The following is an 18,928-nucleotide window of genomic DNA, read 5'->3' as shown; positions in this document are numbered from 1 at the left end:
AGAGGCCCAGGAGCCGAGGGGCCTGATGCCTGGGGAGCAGGGGCTGGAGGCTGCTAGTTGCACTTGGCAGGAGCCAGGCCCTAGCGCTGTAAACAGTGACCTCATGGCTGAGTACATTTGTTTATGGTTTGGGGATTTGCCCTGGTTTCCGGAAGCCGCAGCTGCCGTGCCTCCCTTAGTATCTCAGCCCCCCTACCTTGAGGGTAGCTGGGAGGATCAAATGGGATAGACACGTGGGGCCCTTCAAATGCCTGACACAGTAAGCCCACTGTTGGGGTTTATTATTAATACTTTTATTGTTGATGTTAATGTAATGTGTTTTCACGCATTGGGCCTATACGGCAAAATCAGCCTGAGAGTGAGACTTTAGAGTTGACCCACTCGATTTCAAACCTTAGTTCTATAGCCTTCCTAGCTGTGTGACCTTGGGAAGTGACCTTTCCTTTCTGAGCCTCAGAATGGGGATAATAATCAAAGTGCTTCCCAACGGGATGAAAAGCACGTGGTGAGCACCCGGGGGATGTGCCAGCTGATTCTGTAAATCACTTGTGAGGGCCAAGGGGGCCCAGGACCACTGAGGCTCACTGAGGAGCAGGGACAAGCCCAGGCCACAGGGCTCCTGCCTCCCAGTCTGGCTGCCTGGAGTTGTGATTTTTTTTTTTTCTTTTTCTGAGACAAAGTATTGCTCTGTCACCCAGGCTGGAGTGCAGTGGTGCAATCTCAGCTCACTGCAACCTCTGTCTCCTGGGTTCAAGCAATTCTCCTGCCTCAGCTTCTCAAGAAGCTGGGATTATAGGCATGTGCCACCACGCCTGGCTAATTTTTGTATTTTTAGTAGAGACAGCAAAGACGGGGTTTTACCATGTTGGCCAGGCTGGTCCTGAACTCCTGACCTCAAGTGATCTGCCCGTCTCAGCCTCCCAAAGTGTTGGGATTATAGGCGTGAGTCATCGTGCCTGGCCTGTGCTTTCTTTTGATACAGCAGCCATCAGGGAAAGGGAGTAAATAGGAAAGGGATTCCATGGAGAATGGGGCAGAAGGGAACTGGGGAATCATGGAGAGGATGGGAGGGGATGAAATCCATAGAGTTGTTCATGAACCCCAGAGGATCCAGAAATCCACATGGATTGTAACTTCTTGATGGGGACTGGTAGCCTCCCCAGGTGGAGGACATGGTGGAGATGGGGCATCCCCGCAGGTGGAGAGGAGCTGGCCCAGATGGGAGCTCATTTGAGAGAGGAGCCCTCACCCCAGCCAGGGGTGCAGCCCTTCCTGGATAGTGGGTGGGGTTGGCATTTGAGGGCAGCCTCTTCAGCCCTGCGAGGGCAGGTGCCACTCCCCATGTATATTCAGTCATTCACTCATTCATCTCCCTCCCTTTTCACTTGTTGGACCCTTGGATTTATTTGTTCATCCAACAAGCATTTATTAGGCACTTAGTGTGTGCCTGACGCTGTGCTGCTGCTGGGACACATAGATGTGAATGAGGCCAAGTATGTCTGCGGCCTTGATCTCTGTATCCCACCACTCCTGCCTCCAGTGCCTAAGCAGGATGACTGAGTTGAGTGAGTTAGTGAGTGAGTATGAGTGAGTTAATGAAAGGAATGTTGATCAGGACAGGGGCTTACTGGGTGACCTAACAGCCCCAAACCGGGGACCATGTTTAAATAACTTAACCTGGGTCACATAGCCAGTAAATGCTGGAACTGGGCTTGAATCTAGTTTTCCTATCTGCAAAGCCCTTGTTCTGATACTGAGGGGTTGTTCTCCCCACTTTGTGGATGAGGAAGGTCTGGTACCCAGAGAGGCTGTGGGAGGAGCCTCAGGGGCCCACTCCTGGGTGTCCTATGAGATCCTCGGGCAGAAACAGGCAGTGGCAGTGCAGGGAGGGAGAGGCCATGCCTGGTTTCCTTTCTGGTCGTTGTTTTTCCTGGCCTGCCTCATACATTGCCAAGGGGTCCGTGCCGAGCTGGGCTTCGGCCCAGGCAGAGGTCAGAGCCAGGGAGGGCCCTCTTCCCTTCTGGCAAGGAGGAGGCACAACAGTCATTTCCAAGACCAGCAGGCATGGGGTGCTGGGCTCTCTGCCCCACATGGAGTTCCTGCTGGCGAAACCTGGGCACCCCTGGGAGACCCTGGGCTATACTGGCCCCTCAGCCAAACCCCTGGGGCTCCCAGCCCAGCTCAACCCACACTGGCTTTGCGTGACCCTGAGTGAGTCACTTCTGCTCTGAGCTCCAGTTTCCTTGTAAAATGGGGACAGGATTGGGGTGAAGATGGGTGAGTTTGGCATGCAGTAGGTATTCACCAAACAGTAGTTCCCAATGTACATAGAGATGGAGTCTGGTTGCAATTTCCCAGCCCAGAAGGGCCTTCCTTCCTCATCCCTGCAGGCCTCCTTTCCTGGCCTCCCTCAACCAGCCAGCAGGGGACAGAACAGAGGGTGTCTACCAGGAATGGGGTGCTGTTGCTACAGAGTCCTGGACCAGGATCAGAGATTGCAGCTCCTCTAGCTTCTTTCTGTAGGGATGACTTGGACATCTGCCCACCCTTTGTCATTTTGGGCCTGTTCTACATCCCAGACAACTAGATATAGGTCTCAGGGTCACACTGTGACCTCCAGCCATCATGCCCTTCTCTGGGCTTCAGTTCCTTGGAGCAACAGCCACCAGTCACCCAGAACTCACTGTGTGCAGGCCCCAGGCCAAGGCTTTTGTGTAATAGCTGGTTCAGTTATCCTGTCAGGCCTGTAAGGTTGACCCTGTTATTACTGCGTTCATTTTATAGTTGAGGAGACTGAGGTACAGAGAGGAAAATTGCCTTGCCCAGGACTACATGCTGGTCACTGGCAGAGATGGGATTCAGTGGTCTAGGGCCCATCTTCTCTGGGTTTCCACTGCAGCTCAATCCCCTCTCTGTTTTGTTTTGCTTTGCTTTGTTTTGTTTTTAGGAGACAGGGTCTCGCTCTGTTGCCTAGGCTGGAGTGCAGTGGCACAATCATAGCTCACTGCAAGCTTGAACTCCAGGGCCCAAGTGATTCTTCCATCTTGGCCTCCTGAGTAGTTGGGCCTGTAGGTGTGTGCCACCATGCCAAGCTAACTTTTTTGGGTTTTTTTGTAGAGGTGGGGTCTTGCTATGTTCCCCAGGCAGATCTCGAATTCCTGGGCTCAAGCGATCCCCCTGCCTCGGCCTCTCAAAGTGTGGGATTCCAGGTGTGAGCTACCGTGTCCAGCCCCTCAAAGTGTTGGGATTACAGGTGTGAGCTACTGTACCCAGTTCCTCAGTCTCCTCCCTTTAAGATGAGCTTCTGGCCCTCCCACAGGCTTTTGTGAGGACTGCGCAAGTGGTGGCTGGGAGAGGCTTTGGAAGTGTGAAGAGCCCAGGTAGCCAGGCACAGTGGCTCATGCCTGTAATCTCAGCTACTCAGGAAGCTGAGGCAGGAGGATCCCTTGAGGCCACAAGTTCAAGACTCTCCTGGACCACATAGTGAGACCCCGTTTCTTTTTATTTATTTATTTAGAGACAAAGTTTTGCTCTTGTTGCCCAGGCTGGAGTGCAGTGGCATGATTTTGGCTCACTGCAGCCTCTGCCTCCCTGGTTCAAGCAATTCTCCTGCTTCAGCCTCCCAAAGTGCTGGGATTACAGGCACCTGCCACCACGCCCGGCTAATTTTTTGTATTTTTAGTAGAGATGGGGTTTCACCATGTTGGCCAGTCTGGTCTCAAACTCTTGACCTGAGGTGATCCACCTGTCTCGACCTCCCAAAGTGCTGGGATTACAGGTGTGAGCCACTGTGCCCGGCTGAGACCCCGTTTCTACATAAAAATGCAAAAATTAGCCAGGTGTGGTTATGCATACCTGTAGTCCCAGCTACTCAGGAGGCTGAGGTGAGAGGATTGCTTGAGCCCTGGAGTTCAAGCCTGCAGTGAGACATGGTTGCACCACTGCACTCCAGCCTGGGAGACATAGTGAGACCCTGTCTCAAAAAAAAAAAAAAAAGCCTCAGGTAAATGAAAAGGCATTCCTGAGAACAGGGTCTTCCCAGCTTTCTGGGGCTATGCTGTGATACAGACGCTGAGAGGTTGCGGTACCTAGGTTTGGGTTTTGGTTCTACTGCTTCCTTCATGAGTTTCTTGGTCTCTTTGTGCCTCAGTTTGCTCATCTGCAGCGTGGCAGTGATGCGATAGGAACTTTCCTGTCTCTGGGGTTGCCCTGCTGTGAAAGTCGGGTGGTCAGTGGGACTTGGAGTGGGGGCTCTCCTCAGCCTGCTCACATCCTTCTCTCTCCCATCCCTGCACAGGTCTCTAAGGACATCTCCATGCGGCTGCATAAGGAGCTCGAGGTGGTGGAGAAGAAACGGGCGCGGCTGGAGGAGGAGAACGAAGAGCTTCGTCAGCGGCTCATCGAGACTGAGTTGGCTAAGCAGGTGCTGCAGACGGAGCTGGAGCGACCGAGAGAGGTGAGGACCTCGTGCATCCAGCAGGGCCAGCCTAGGGCAGGTGGGCACATGCAAGCCCCCCCAAGCCAGTGTCTCTGTGAGCCCCCGCTTGTGGGAAATGGGCAGTTTATGCCTCCCTGGCAAGGTTGTTTATTCTTTCATTCCTCCAACATGCATTTCCTGAGCACCTACTGTGTAAATTGTGTGCTGGACACTAAGGTTACAATGGTGAACAAAATACACCCAGTTCCTGTCCTCAGGGAGCTCACGGGGTAATGAGAGAGAGAGTCACTCATCAAAGAACCACAGCCGCTGTGGGAGGATTAACCGAGAAAACATGCCACAATGTCAGGCATGGGGCTCAGCCCTCTGTGCCTCAGTTTCCTTACCTATACAATGGGGCAGTGGTGCCCTGAGTCATTGTGAGGACCAACAGGAATAACGCATGTGGAGTGGCTGCAAGAGACTGCGAGATCCTGCCATTTGGTGTGAAGTCAGTGCAGGGGCTGGGTCTCAGGCCAGTGTCTCTGGGGTACTGGTGCTTCCCGAATGTGACCCTGAGACACATTCCTGTCTGTTTGTTCATGCCAGTTCCTCCCCTGGCAGACCTTCTCCTCCTGTTGTGTGTTGGGTATACAGTGTGTTATGCGCCCTGCTTGACAGTTTATCTCAAACATTTTCATGCTAACAAGGTTGCGATCATGCCCATTTTGTGGATGAGCAAACAGCCCCTGAGAGAGAGGGAGGGACAACCTCAAGGCCATGCAGGGCTCAGGGGGTTCTGCAGAATGCCAGCTAGAAACCATCAGCCTAGGTGTCCCTTAAAGGCTGGAATCCCCCCATTCCAGGGTTCTGTGTTCCAAATGGCCTGGGGTGGCTTCTGGCCCTAGAGGCAGAGCCAGGCCTTAGCTCTCTGCCTGCTGATGAGATATGAGGATCGTGCATTCTTCTAGGGCACACTCCTGGCTGCAGGCGCTGCCTGCCTTCCTCCCCCGAGGGCGAGCCTGCCAGTGTCCTTGGACTGAGACACCACAGCCCAAGGCCAGAACATTCCTCCAGCCATCCTTCCCCCTGGGTGTGTTGGTGTGATGTGCCAATGCCCTCTCAGTGTGCAGGGAGAGGAGGCGTTTGCTGCTAAGGGTGGCTAGCCCCCTCCCTTCATTCAGCTGCCCGCCCCCATGGCCTGGACCATAACACGGAGCACCATCTTCACACCGTCTTGCTGCTGCAACCCTTGATAGTGAAAAGGGGAGACAATTTCTGAAAGCATCTTAAGGTCACGGTACAAGTAATGAAACTGAGGCTCAGGAGGAACAGCTTGCCTGAGTTCACCCAGCCTCTCCTTAGCAGAGATGTGGCTGGAACCCTGAAGCCACTTCCCCTCTCTAAGTCTCAGTTTCTTTATCTGTGACATCAGGATAAGCAAGCAAACAAACAAGCAAAGCCTGCACGGTGGCTCACACCTATAATCCCAGCACTTTGGGAGGCCAAGGTGGGCAGATCTCTTGAGCCTAGGAGTTCGAGACCAGCCTGGGCAACATAGTGAAACTCTGTCTCTATAAAGAATGCAAAAATTAGCCAGGTGTGGTGGTGTCTGCCTGTAGTCCCAGCTACTTAGGAGGTGGAGGCTGCAGTGAGGTGAGATCGCACCACTGCACTCCAGCCTGGGAGATAGAGTGAGACCCTATCTCCAAAAAAAAAAAAAAAAAAAAAAAGGGGGTCCAGGCACAGTGGCTCACGCCTGTAATCCCAGCACTTTGGGAGGCTGAGGTGGGTGGATCACCTGAGGTTAGGAGTTCAAGACCAGCCTGGCCAACATGGCGAAACCCCATGTCTACTAAAAATACAAAAAAAGATTAGCTGGGTGTGGTGGCGGGCACCTGTAATCCCAGGTACTTGGGAGGCTGAGGCAGGAACATCTCTTGAACCTGGGAGGTGGAGGTTGCAGTGAGCCGAGATTGCGCCACTGCATTCATTCCAGCCTGGGCGACAAAAGCAAAACTCCATCTCAAATAAATAAATAAATAAATAAAGCAGGATGATAACTGTACGCAGCCTATGAGGTTGTTTAGGATCATTAATAAGATTATGTAGCCATAGAATACTATGAAGAAATTAAAAAGAATAAGATAGTATGGCAGTTCCTCAAAAATTTAAACATAGAACAATCATATGATCCAGCAATCTCACTTCTAGGTATATCCCAAAAGAATTGAAAGCAGAGACTCAAAGAGATATTTACACACCCGTGTTCATAGCAGCATAACTCACAATAGCCAGAGGGTAGAAGCAACCCAAATGTTCATCAACAGAGGAATGGATAAACAAAGTGTAGTACACATGTATAATGGAAAACTATTCAACCTTAAGAAGGAATGAGGCTGGGTGTGGTGGCTCATGCTTGTAACCCCAGCATTCTGGGAGGCAGAGGTGGGCAGATTGGTTGGGGCAAGGAGTTCAAGACCAGCCTGAGCAACATGGCAAAACCCCATCTCTACAAAAAATACGAAATTTAGCCAGGCATGGTTGTGCATGCCTGTAGTCCCAGCTACTAGGGAGGTTGAGGTGGGAGGATCACTTGAGCCCAAGAGGTTGAGGCTGCAGTGAGCTATGATGGTGCCACTGGACTCTAGCCTGGGCTATAGAGTGAGACCCTGCATCGAGAGGGAGAGGGAGAAGGAGGGGGGGGCGGGGAGGGAGAGGGGGAGGGGGAGGGGGAAAACAGAAAAGAAAAGACCAGCACTTTGGGAAGCCAAGGCAGGCGGATCATGAGGTCAGGAGATCAAGACCATCCTGGCTAACATGGTGAAACCCCGTCTCTACTAAAAATACAAAAAAAAATTAGCCAGGAGTGATGGCGGGCACCTGTAGTCCCAGCTACTCAGGAGGCTGAGGCAGGAGAATGGCGTGAACCCCGGAGGTGAAGCTTGCAGTGAGCTGAGATTGTGCCACTGCACTCCAGCCTGGGTGACAGAACGAGACTCCGTCTCAAAGAAAAAAAAAAAAAGAAAAGAAAGTATTTGGAATTTATTTGTGAAATTTTTAAAAGAGGTAAAGCTTGTAAAGAGCCCTTTGTGGTGCCTGGTACAGAGTAGGTGCTCAAGAAACACTGGTTCACATCCTTTTGCAGCTGGTGTCAGTGAGGCTGGTCTAGCTCTCCTCGCGTGCCCTGTGGTGTCTCAGGCTTGTGCACAGGAGGCGGGAGCCTGTGTTTATTATTTGCTGTTTATCCTCTCCCTCCTCCGTCTCTTTCCTGACATGGTTTCTATGGAGACGAGGGTCCCTGAGCAATTCTTCTGCCAGAGCCTCAGTCCCATCATCAAGATCTGCCGTTGCCATCCTGACAGGCTGCCGAGGTGGTGCTGTCACCCGGCTGGGAACAGGAGCCCCTGGCCTGAGCTGATGTGGTTGCCATGGAGACAGCTCTCCGCTAGAGAGAAGGGAGGTGGCAGACCCTGGCCGAGGGCTGCGGTGGCACTGTTGCCCAGCTACCCTCTCTTCCAGTGTTACACCCCTCCTTGTGTTTTAGGCAGAAAGCCAATACGAGTGTTGACGTGATTTATTATGGTATAGCTGCTGTGTTTGAGCCCTCACTCTGTGCCAGGCACCACAGAAGCCTTGACCACACCAGCACATTGTTTAACCCTCCAACAGCCTTCCCACGGACACGGTGTGGTTGTCTTATTTTATAGGTGCCACTGTTTGTTGGCAATTTTAAAATCATGATTTAATTCCCATATCATACAACTCACCATTTAAAAGTGTACAGTTTGGGCTGGGCACAGTGGCTCACACCTGTAATCCCAGCACTTTGGGAGGCCAAGGCAGGTGGATCACCTGAGGTCAGGAGTTCAAGACCAGCCTGACCAACATGGTGAAACCCCACTTCTACTACAAATACAAAAATTAGCCAAGTGTGGTGGTGGGCGCCTGTAATCCCAGCTACCTGGGAGGCTGAAATAGGAGGAGAATTGCTTGAACCCGGGAGCTGGAGGTTGCAGTGAGCCGACATCCCATCATTGCACTCCAGCCTAGGCAACAAAGCGAGACTCTGTCTCAAAAAAAAAAAAAAGTGTACAATTCAGACCAGACACAGCACTTTGGGAGGCCGAGGCAGCAGGATTGCTTGAGCCCAGGAGATTGAGACCAGCCTGGGCAATATATTGAGACCCTTGTCTCTACAAAAATTTAAAAAATTAGCTGGACCTGATGACACAAGCCTGTGGTTCCAGCTACCCAAGAGGCTGAGGTGGGAGAATTGCTTGAGCCTGGGAAACAGAGGTTGCAGTGAGCCAAGATCACACCAGTGTACTCCAGCCTGGGTGACAGAGCAAGACCCTGTCTGAAAAAAAAAATTAAAATAAAAACAACAAAAAATAAAAGTGTACAATTTAGTGATTTTTAGTATATTCATGATGTTTTGTAGCGTCACCATTATCTAATTCCAGAACATTTCCATGGCCCCAAAAAGTAACCTCATGCCTGTGAACAGTCACTCCCCACTCCCCCTTTCCCTCTTGCCCCCAGCAACCACTCATCCGCTTTCTGTCTCTGGATTTGCCTGTTCTGGATGCTTCATCCAAATGGAGTCTTTGGTGACTGGCCTCTTTTACTTAGCATCAGGTTTTCAAGGTTTATCCATCCATGTTGAAGAATGTAGCAGGACCTCATTCCTCTTTATGGCTGAGTAATCATCCATTGTGTGGGTATATGACCACATTAGATTTGTCCATTTATCTGGGTTGTTTTGGCTACTATGAATAATGCTGCTGGGAACATTCATGTGCACGTTTCTGAGATTCTGTGTTAGTTCTCTTGTGTAGATCCCAGGGAGTAGAACCGCAGGATGTAGACGTGACTGGGGAAAGACAAAGATGGGATTCAAACCCAGGACTCCACATCTCTCAAACCCGCACTGACTCTTCTGGTGTTGCCCCTACGCTCCTTGCCCCACCCTTGCTTTCCTAGGACCCTGTTGTGTCTTCAGAAACCTGGAAGAGGCTGCCCACTGCTGTGACTGCTTCCTTCCCTGGCACAGCCTTCTCATCCGGAATTCCTACCTGGTGGGCTAGGAAGGGGCTGATAGTTCAAAGCCCGGTTCTGCCTTTTTTCCAGACTTGGCACTTACTTGCAAGTGACTGTAACCTTGCAGAAATGATGTAACTGCTCTAGCACTTAGTTTATTTATTTTATTATTATTTTTGGGGGAGACAAGAGTCTTGTTGTGTCACTCAGGCTAGAGTGTAGTGGCACGATCATGGCTCATTGCAGCCTCAAACTTCCGGGCTCAAGAGATCCTCCTGCCTCAGCATCCCAAGTTGTTGGGACTATAGGCGACGCCACCACACCTGGCTAATTTCGTATTTTTGAAAGAGATGGGGTCTCTCACTATGTTGCCCAGGCTGGTCTCAAACTCCTGGGCTCAAGCTATCTGCCCTTCTCAGCTTCCCAAAGTGCTGGGATTACAGGCATGAGCCATCGTACCCAGCCTAGTTTGTTTATAAAATTGGAATATTATCCCTACTTCTCAGAGGTGTTTGTGAAAATTAAACAAGACAAGCAAGTAAAGTGCTTAACACAGACTAAGGACTTATTATTTTCATTAGTGTCACAACCACCGTGAGGGCTGCGGGTCTGGAGAAGCATTTGTCTTAGTTAAATAAATACATTTCTGCTTCCTCTGGCAAGGAGCTCTGTGTCTAGAGCTGCCAGTTGCCCGGGAAAGGAGCAGCTACGTTGCCAATCTTCACGTGCAGTTGGCTCCATCTGTCCTTGTGACATTTGATTTGGGGCCAATGTTTAAAACACTCTTTGTTTTCTCCCCCAAGTGATCTCTCCCTAATCAAGAGCCACATGGCCTCTCTCTGTGGCCATTTCAGCCACTCAGGAGGAAGAATGAATGCCTAAATCTTTGAGGTGCACCCCCAACCCCAGGTTCCTTCTAGAATCTACAGTAGGCCGGGCACAGTGGCTCACGCCTGTAATCCCAACACTTTGGGAGGTCAAGGCGGGTGGATCACTTGGGTTCAGGAGTTCGAGACCAGCCTGGGCAACATGGCAAAATCCCATTTCTACAAAAAATACAAAAAATTAGCCAGATATGGTGGTGCACACCTGTAGTCTCGGCTACTCAGGAGGCTGAGGCATGAGAATTGCTTGAACCTGGGAGGCGGAGGTTGCAGTGAGCCGAGATCATGCCACTGCACTCCAGCCTGGGCGACAGAGTGAGACCCTGTCTCAAAAAAAAAAAAAAAAAAAAAGAATCTAGAGTAAATTTTGTACCTGAAGCACAGTCTGTGCTTTCAGTGAGACCTTTCCAAACATCTCCTCCAGATTTGGTGAAAATCTGCCCTGCTGTTTTGGCAGAAGATTCATTTTGTTCCTTGGAAGGTTGGCCTTTGTTTCTTGGCCAAAGTGGGGCAGGAAGGTGTTTGAGTGCAGAGGCCCCTCCAGAGCTGTGCTCAGGCAGCTCTCTCCTGGGCTGAAGGAAAGACAAGGGAGGACATAGCTCAGGCTCCTCCTAGAAGCCTGTAGACAGGGAGATGCTTAGAGGTACCACACTGGCTGCTCAAAGATGGCCTTGTGAGTTGCTGGCGAGTGGGGAAGCCCCTGTTGCATGCCAGGCCACAGAGTTTGTCCTCAGGGCTGGGCATGTCCCCAGGCCTTGTGGCTGCATTCCTGCTGAGGCCTAGGCACCGCCCTGCCTTGTCCTGCCCTCCCAAGGCCCAGAGCCAGAACATCTGCCTCTTGGGCAGAGACTGGCTTCATCCCTGGGGGCTCCACAAAGGGGCTCTGACAGGCCCTGGCTTTCTTGTGGGGTGCAGCCCCCCAGCCGCCTGGCCAGCTGCTGCCGTGCAGAGGGGAGGAAGGTCTTTGTGCACTCTGAGCCCGCCTTGTTTTCCCTCCAGAATGGCAGGGCTGTGTGGGAGCCCACATGGCTTAGATAAGGTGGGGGAAGTGTCAGGTCCTACCAGAAAAGGGTGGAACTCGTCTCCTCTGCCCCCAACCCTGCTTTCTGGTGAGATTCAAGCCACTCAGCTCATTCACACCTTTTCTCTGCCTGCTGGAAAGGTGTTTGGTGACTTCTTGGGGAAAGTATATTTTAAAAACCTTTTATAATGACTTTTCCCTTCCCCCCAGCAGGTAGTAGTATGTGCTTAGCAGAAAAAGATTAGAAGATTCGAATAAGCCATAGGGAATTTCTGTGTGGATGGAGAGGTGCATATACTTCCAATAAGTTTTTCTATGTATACATATATGTGTATTTAAATGTAAACGTGAATATGCTTTTTTTCTTTTTTGGAGACAAGGTCTGGCTCTGTTGCCCAGGCTGGAGTGCAGGGACATGATCTTGGCTCAGTGTAACCTCCACCTCGCGGGCTCAAGCAATTCTCCCACCTCAGCCTCCCAAGTAGCTAGGACTACAGACACATGCCACAACACCCGGCTAAGAATATGCATTTTGTTTGTTTTGTTTTTGTTCTTGTTTTTGAGACAGAGTTTCTCTCTTATTGCCCAGGCTACAGTGCAGTGGTGTGATCTCGGCTCACTGCAACCTCTGCCTCCTGGGTTCAAGTGATCCTCCTGCCTCAGCCTCCCGAGTAGCTGGGATTACAGGCATGCACCACCATGCCTGGCTAATTTTTTTTTTTTGTATTTTTAGTAGAGACGGGGTTTCTCCATGTTGGTTAGGCTGGTCTTGAACTCCCGACTTCAGGTGATCCACCCACCTCGGCCTCCCAAAGTGCTGGGATTATAGGCGTGAGCCACCGCATCCACCCAGAATATGCATTTTTTAATCTAAAAAAGTAATATAAACTCAGTGAAGCAAAAATATCATTAGAAAAGCACACAGATGCATGCCTAGCATACCTCCAAGGACAAGCTGCAGTGCTCTGGTTACGTTGGTTGCCTTGGGGCGGGATAACTGGGTGACTGGGTTCACTGTATTCTTTTATGTCCTTTTTGAATGTTGAACCATGCGACTTTGTTATCTATTCAAAAATAATAGAAATAATAAAACCCATAAATTAAAGAAGAAAGCCTTCCCTAACTGCCTCCTTCAATTCTACTCCTCAGCCTGACCCAGCATCAGCAGTTTGCTTTGTATCTTTCCAGGTCTTTCTCTAGTCTCATACAATGCAGGTTCTATATATTTTTAAACTCTTTTTTTTTTTTTTTTTTTTTTTTTTTTTGAGACAGAGTCTTACTCTTTTGCCCAGGCTGGAGTGCAGTGGTGTGATCTCGGCTCACTGCAACCACTGCCTCATGGGTTCAACCGATTCTCCTGCCCCAGTCTCCCTAGTAGCTGGGATTACAGGTGCCTGCCACCACACCTGGCTAATTTTTGTATTTTTAGTAGAGACAGGGTTTCACTGTGTTGGCCAGGCTGGTCTCAAACTCCTGGCCTCAGGTGATCCAACTGCCTCAGCCTCCCCAAAAGCTGGAATTACAGGCATGAGCCACCACACCCAGCCATTTCTTTCTTCTTTCTGTGGCTGAGTAAATATTCTGTTGTGTGGATAGACCACATTTTTTTAATCCATTCTAAAGTTGGTGGACATATTTGGGTTATAGGTTTTGTTTTGCTGGTTACTTCTTTCCCTTAACAGACTGTCTGAGAGACTTTACCATGTCAGTGAATCTCATGATCCCTTAGTACTTTGAATGGCTTTAGGTGATTCATTCATTCACATGTGATGCCTGACCCCTTGGTACCTCTGCAGACCCCTGGCTCTCCTCTCTGTCACTTCACTTCCTTCCTCCAGGGAGTCTGCAGTCATTGGTGGGGCTCTGGTCACCTAATCCATGGCCCAGTGTTATAAATGAGAAAATGGAATTTCAGGGAGAGGAAAGGGTTCACCCAGGGATCATAAACTCAGCGTTGCAAGGGCCCCAGAGTTCAACTCCCAGCTGAGGCCACAGCCCTTCCCACTCAGCTTGTAATAGGTGGGCCTAGATCCTTCCATAGCCTGATGGTCTGAGCCCACAGCCCCCCCTTGCATGCTATACGGGGGTCTGCTTCTGTGTGCCCCGTCCAGGGCCCCACTGGCTGCCCTTGTCTGCTGCCTCCTGGCTCTTGTGGAAGGACTCGTTTTCTGACCCATAGCCCTGTTTCCTCCTCTTCCCTTCCAGCTTTTGAAAGCTCCCAGGTCAGCACTTCTCAAATACTGGCTCCTGGCTCTTGGCACCCAGCGTCTGAAATATCAGCCTCTGCCTCCCTGCCTCATTTGCATTTCAAAAGGTCTCTTTAGGATTTGATTGGGCTCTAAGATATTCTGTACTTAGGAGTCCATCTGGAGCTCTCCTTGCCTGGCACAGAGGATCCGACCTGCACTTCAGAATCACCTGAAAGCATTTGAAAAATACTGATGTCTCAGACCACCAGTATTTTTTCTTTTTTTTTTTTTTTTGAGTAATTCTGATGTGTACCAGGTTGAGAACCACTGTGCTAGCTACACTCTGGCCCTCATCAGAGAAGACACATTTTCTTCTACCAACTCTTTGGAATTCGGTCAAGAGCTATGTCAAGAACTGGTCGCAGGTCAGCTGTGGGTGTACTGTGAGACCTTGGACAAGTCCCTGCCCCTCTGTCTTGGTTTCAGAAAAATGGGACTCAGATTAGATCAGTGGCTGTCACTTTCAGGGATGGGGTGTGAGAGGTGGGGGATGGAGCAAGCATGTATCCAAATCACCTGGGGCCATTTTCAAAAATATACCAGCCCACCTTGAAAAGTCAAAACAACCTAAGCATGGTTTTATACATACACCACCACCATGAATCACCCCTCCTCTCTTGGGAGGAAGCGCTCAAAAGAATCGTGCATCTAATTGAATGACTTCTTTAAACATTGAGAAATTTCAGTAATTGTTACTGTAACATTTCCTCCAATTCCCTCTGTAGGGCTTGTGCCATTTGGCATTCTTGCCAGCAATTTATGAACCTTTTTGTTTCTCCATAGCTTCACCAATAGACTATGTCGTCAGATATTTGGATTTTTGCCAATCTGATAGGTGAGAAACGGTATCTCAGTGTAATTTTAATTTGCATTTATCTAACAGGAGTGGGGTTGAATATCTTCATGTGTCTTGATGTCTTCATGTGCCATGATCCATTTGCCTTTCTTTTCCTGTGAACTGTTTTTCATATCTCTAGCCTATTTTCCTACAGGTCTGCTGGCCTTTTAATGCTCTGTTTGTGAAACTCTTTCCATATTTAGGATATCAACCCTTTGTTGGTGTTGTACATTGCAGATATTTTTTCAGAGTTTGTCATTTATGTTTTTACTTTTCTTAAGGTGTTTTTATTTCCATGCAGAATTTGCTTGTATAATCAAATGTATCTATTTTTTCCCCTATTGCTTCTGGATTTTAAACATCTTATTTTTTTGAGGTGGAGTCTTGCTATGTTGCCCAGGCTAGTCTCAAACTCCTCAATGCAAGCAATCCTCTCACCTCAGCCTCCCAAAGTACTGGGATTACAGGCATGAGCCACTATGCCGGACCAGCTTCTGGATTTTTGAATCACTGTTTGCCATCAGTCTCTCTCATGACCATTTCTAAGCCTCATGTGTAATTACGATTTGTTATATTCATTTTATTGTTGTTGTTTGTTCTTTGAGACAGGGTCTTGCTATGTTGGCCAGGCTGGTCTCAAACTCTTGGCCTCAGGCAATCCTCCTGTCTTGGCCTCCCAAAGTGTTGGGATTACAGGCATGAACTACCACATCCAGCCTCCATATTCATTTTATCCATTAGTATTCATTCTGAATTACAGTTCCCACTAGATGTCAGTTTCATGAAGACAGGATTTTCTCTGAGATGGAGATTTGCATGCAGAGGTTTATGGAAGAGTCTCCTTGGGAACAACACCACAGGGAGTGAGGCAGAGCTGGAAGCTGAATTACACCAGTGATCTCAGGCGATCCCATGGGGAGCTCTGGAGCTAGGATGGCCCTCCCTGTAGAGCTGAGGCAAGGGGTCATGGACCCGTCCCTGGATGTGGGCTCCATCCACGGATAGCACCTGCCCTTGGACAAGGTGGTTCCCCTCAACCAATGGCTGTCGCTGGGAGAGGTACTCAGCTTTGAGGTCTCAGCTCTGGTAATGAGTGTCTCAGTTCCGAAGGGGAATCTGGGCAAAGCACCACAACATCCTCCCTGGTTCACTGCTGTGTTCTCTACACCTACCTACCTGGCGCTTGATAGGTGCTCAGGAAATCCTTTGATGAAAGACAAATGAGAACAGAAACACAGCTTTCCAAGTCTTCGCCGAGGCCAACTGGGTCACACATGGGAGCAGGCTGGAGGGGAGGAGCCCTGAGCAGGTGTTTTTAGAATCATCTTCTCCAATGCTTCTGGCCTATCTCCCATTGCTGCTCACTGGGTGATCTGGAGGGCTCCTCTTACTCAACAGTCAGTGCCATCAGGGTGGGGTGGCCTGGGGACTGGGGCCCTCCCTGGACCCTGGGCACTGTGACAGCTCTCTGCATGTACATCATTCTGTGAGCTTTCAGTCCTGACTTTTTTTTTTTTTTTTTAATTAAATCTCACTTCAGCATTCCTTGAAGAAAAGAGGAACCCGCTCCCTGGGGAAGGCCGATAAGAAGACTTCGGTGCAGGTAATTCCCAGCAGCCCCCGTAGGAAGGTTTTATTCTGAAGGCCTGAGCCTGACTCTGAGTGGCCTGGGGATCCCAGATTCTGCCCTGTCCTCCCCTTGCTCATTTTCTTTTTTTTTCTTTTCTTTTCTTTTTTTTTTTTTTGAGACGGAGTCGCACTCTCTTGCCCAGGCTGCAGTGCAGTGGCACAATCTCAGCTCACTGCAACCTCTACCTCCCAGGTTCAAGCAATTTTCATGCCTCAGCCTCCCGAGTAGCTGGGACTACAGGCGCGCACCACCACACCTGGCTAATTTTTGTATTTTTAGTAGAGACAGGGTTTCACCGTCTTGACCAGGCTGGTCTTGAACTCCTGGCCTCAAGCAATCCACCTGCCTCGGCCTCCCAAAGTTCTGGGATTACAGGTGTGAGCCACTGCGCCCGGCCCCCTTGCTCATTTTCTTAGTTTCACTGCCCACTTTATTTCCCAAAACCACATCCTGAGCCCATGGTTCTTAGATGCTTAGACGCTCGCTCCCCACCCCAGCCAGGAACTTAGCAAGCAGCACTACAGTCAAATCCAAAGGTCTAGAGTTGGAGACCCAGGCTTGAATCTTGGCTCTGCCACTTGACTGCCATGTGATTGGAGCGAGTCATTTTGAGTTTCTGGGCTCCATTTCCTATCTATCCCTGTCTTGGGGGTTCATTGGAAGAATTGGATGAAGGACTATATGCAGCAAAGGCCACATACCGTTAGCTCCTAGTGGTATGGGATTGTCAGAGTGCCAGGCCCTTTTCATCCTTAGCTCATTTAATCCCCTCTGTGGCTCTGGGAGGGAGGTAATGGTACCGCCCCATTTTACTGATGAAACTGTAGTGGCAGCAGTTGCTCATCAGTATGTCACCTGCTCCTGTCCCAGGCTATGTGTGGCGCCCCATCCTTGCTGTCATTTCAACATCTACCCCTCTGCGTCTCCCCCGGACCCTTAGCTCCTTGAGGGTCTGGCTGTGTCTGATTCATCCCTGTGTTCCCAGCACATAGTTAGTGCTCCCCAAAATGCCATGGCCGGTACTGAGCCTCCCAGCACTAACCTTCCTGGGTTGTGTCTGTCTCTGTGGTCCCAGGAGGACAGTGCAGACCTGAAGTGCCAGTTGCACTTTGCAAAGGAGGAGTCAGCCCTCATGTGCAAGAAGCTCAGTAAGCTTGCCAAGGAGAATGACAGCATGAAGGAGGAGCTGCTGAAGTACCGCTCGCTCTATGGGGACCTGGACAGCGCGCTGTCAGCCGAGGAGCTGGCCGATGCCCCCCACTCGCGGGAGACCGAGCTGAAGGTGCACCTGAAGCTGGTGGAGGAGGAAGCCAACCTGCTGAGCCGCCGCATCGTGGAGCTGGAGGTGGAGAACCGAGGCCTGCGGGCCGAGATGGACGACATGAAGGATCATGGAGGTGGCTGTGGGGGTCCTGAGGCACGCCTGGCCTTCTCCGCGCTGGGTGGCGGAGAGTGCGGGGAGAGCTTGGCAGAGCTGCGGCGACACCTGCAGTTTGTCGAAGAGGAGGCCGAGCTGCTGCGGCGCTCCTCTGCCGAGCTCGAGGACCAGAATAAGCTGCTGCTGAACGAGCTGGCCAAGTTCCGCTCGGAGCACGAGCTGGACGTGGCGCTGTCGGAGGACAGTTGCTCTGTGCTCAGCGAACCTTCGCAGGAGGAGCTGGCGGCCGCCAAGCTGCAGATCGGCGAGCTCAGCGGCAAGGTCAAGAAGCTGCAGTACGAGAACCGCGTGCTGCTCTCCAACCTCCAGCGCTGTGACCTCGCCTCCTGCCAGAGTACGCGGCCCATGCTGGAGACGGACGCCGAGGCCGGGGACTCTGCCCAGTGTGTGCCTGCTCCCCTGGGCGAGACACACGAGTCCCATGAGGTCCGACTCTGCAGAGCCAGGGAGGCCGAGGTGCTGCCTGGGCTGAGAGAGCAGGCCGCCCTGGTCAGTAAGGCCATCGATGTCCTGGTGGCTGATGCCAATGGCTTCACGGCTGGCCTCCGGCTGTGTCTGGACAACGAGTGTGCTGACTTCCGGCTGCATGAGGCCCCCGACAACAGCGAGGGCCCCAGGGACACCAAGCTCATCCATGCCATCCTGGTGCGCCTGAGCGTGCTGCAGCAGGAGCTGAATGCCTTCACGCGGAAGGCAGATGCAGTCCTCGGGTGCTCTGTCAAGGAACAGCAGGAGTCCTTCTCATCACTGCCCCCCTTGGGCTCCCAGGGGCTCTCTAAGGAGATTCTTCTGGCAAAAGACCTTGGCTCAGACTTTCAGGTAAGGTGCCTCATGCACAGATCCTATTATTTATTTTTTTCCTTTGTTTTGTTTTGTTTTTCTTGAGATAGGGTCTCTCCCCGCTGGCCAGGCTGAAGTGCAGTGGTGCAATCTCAGCTCACTGCAGCCTCGATATCCTGGGCTCTAGCCATTCTCCCCCCTCACTCTCCTGAGTACCTGGGACTACAAGTGAGCACCACCACACCCAGCTAATTTTTATTTATTTTTTATTTTTTTTGAGACAGAGTCTCGCTCTGTCACCCAGGCTGGAATGCAGTGGCGCAATCTCGGCTCACTGTAACCTCCAACTCCCAGGTTCAAGCGATTCTCCTCTCTTAGCCTCCCAAGTAGCCAGGATTACAGGCGCCCTCCATCATGCCTGGCTAATTTTTGTATTTTTAGTAGAGATGGGGTTTCACCATGTTGGCCAGGCTGGTCTCGAACTCCTGACTTCAAGTGATCTGACCGCCTTTGTCTCCCAAAGTTCTGGGATTACAGGTGTGAGCCACTGTGCCTGGCCATAATTTTTAAATTTTTTTGTAGAGATGGAATCTTGCCATATTGCCCAGGCTGGTCTTGAACTCCTGAG

General features: G+C 50.7%; 1 protein-coding gene across 3 annotated transcripts in view; it reads left to right on the top strand.

The window, feature by feature from the left end:
* The window catches only part of MTCL2 (microtubule crosslinking factor 2), an 86,108-nt gene that overhangs the window by 30,105 nt on the left and 37,075 nt on the right, over positions 1 to 18,928 (top strand). For all 3 annotated transcript variants that reach the window (XR_008622307.2, XM_057300853.2, XM_034947126.4), the window contains exons 3-5: positions 4,298 to 4,456; positions 15,993 to 16,055; positions 17,158 to 18,339. Coding sequence is in view for 2 of the 3 variants with exons in the window: in XM_057300853.2 (XP_057156836.1) it covers positions 4,298 to 4,456; positions 15,993 to 16,055; positions 17,158 to 18,339 (1,404 nt within the window). In the remaining variant the exon portion in view is untranslated. The remainder of the gene's footprint in view (positions 1 to 4,297; positions 4,457 to 15,992; positions 16,056 to 17,157; positions 18,340 to 18,928) is intronic.

The sequence above is a fragment of the Pan paniscus genome, chromosome 21 (assembly GCF_029289425.2).
Source record: "Pan paniscus chromosome 21, NHGRI_mPanPan1-v2.0_pri, whole genome shotgun sequence".
Taxonomy (NCBI): Eukaryota; Metazoa; Chordata; class Mammalia; order Primates; family Hominidae; genus Pan; species Pan paniscus.
This window is presented reverse-complemented; position numbering and strand designations above follow the sequence as displayed.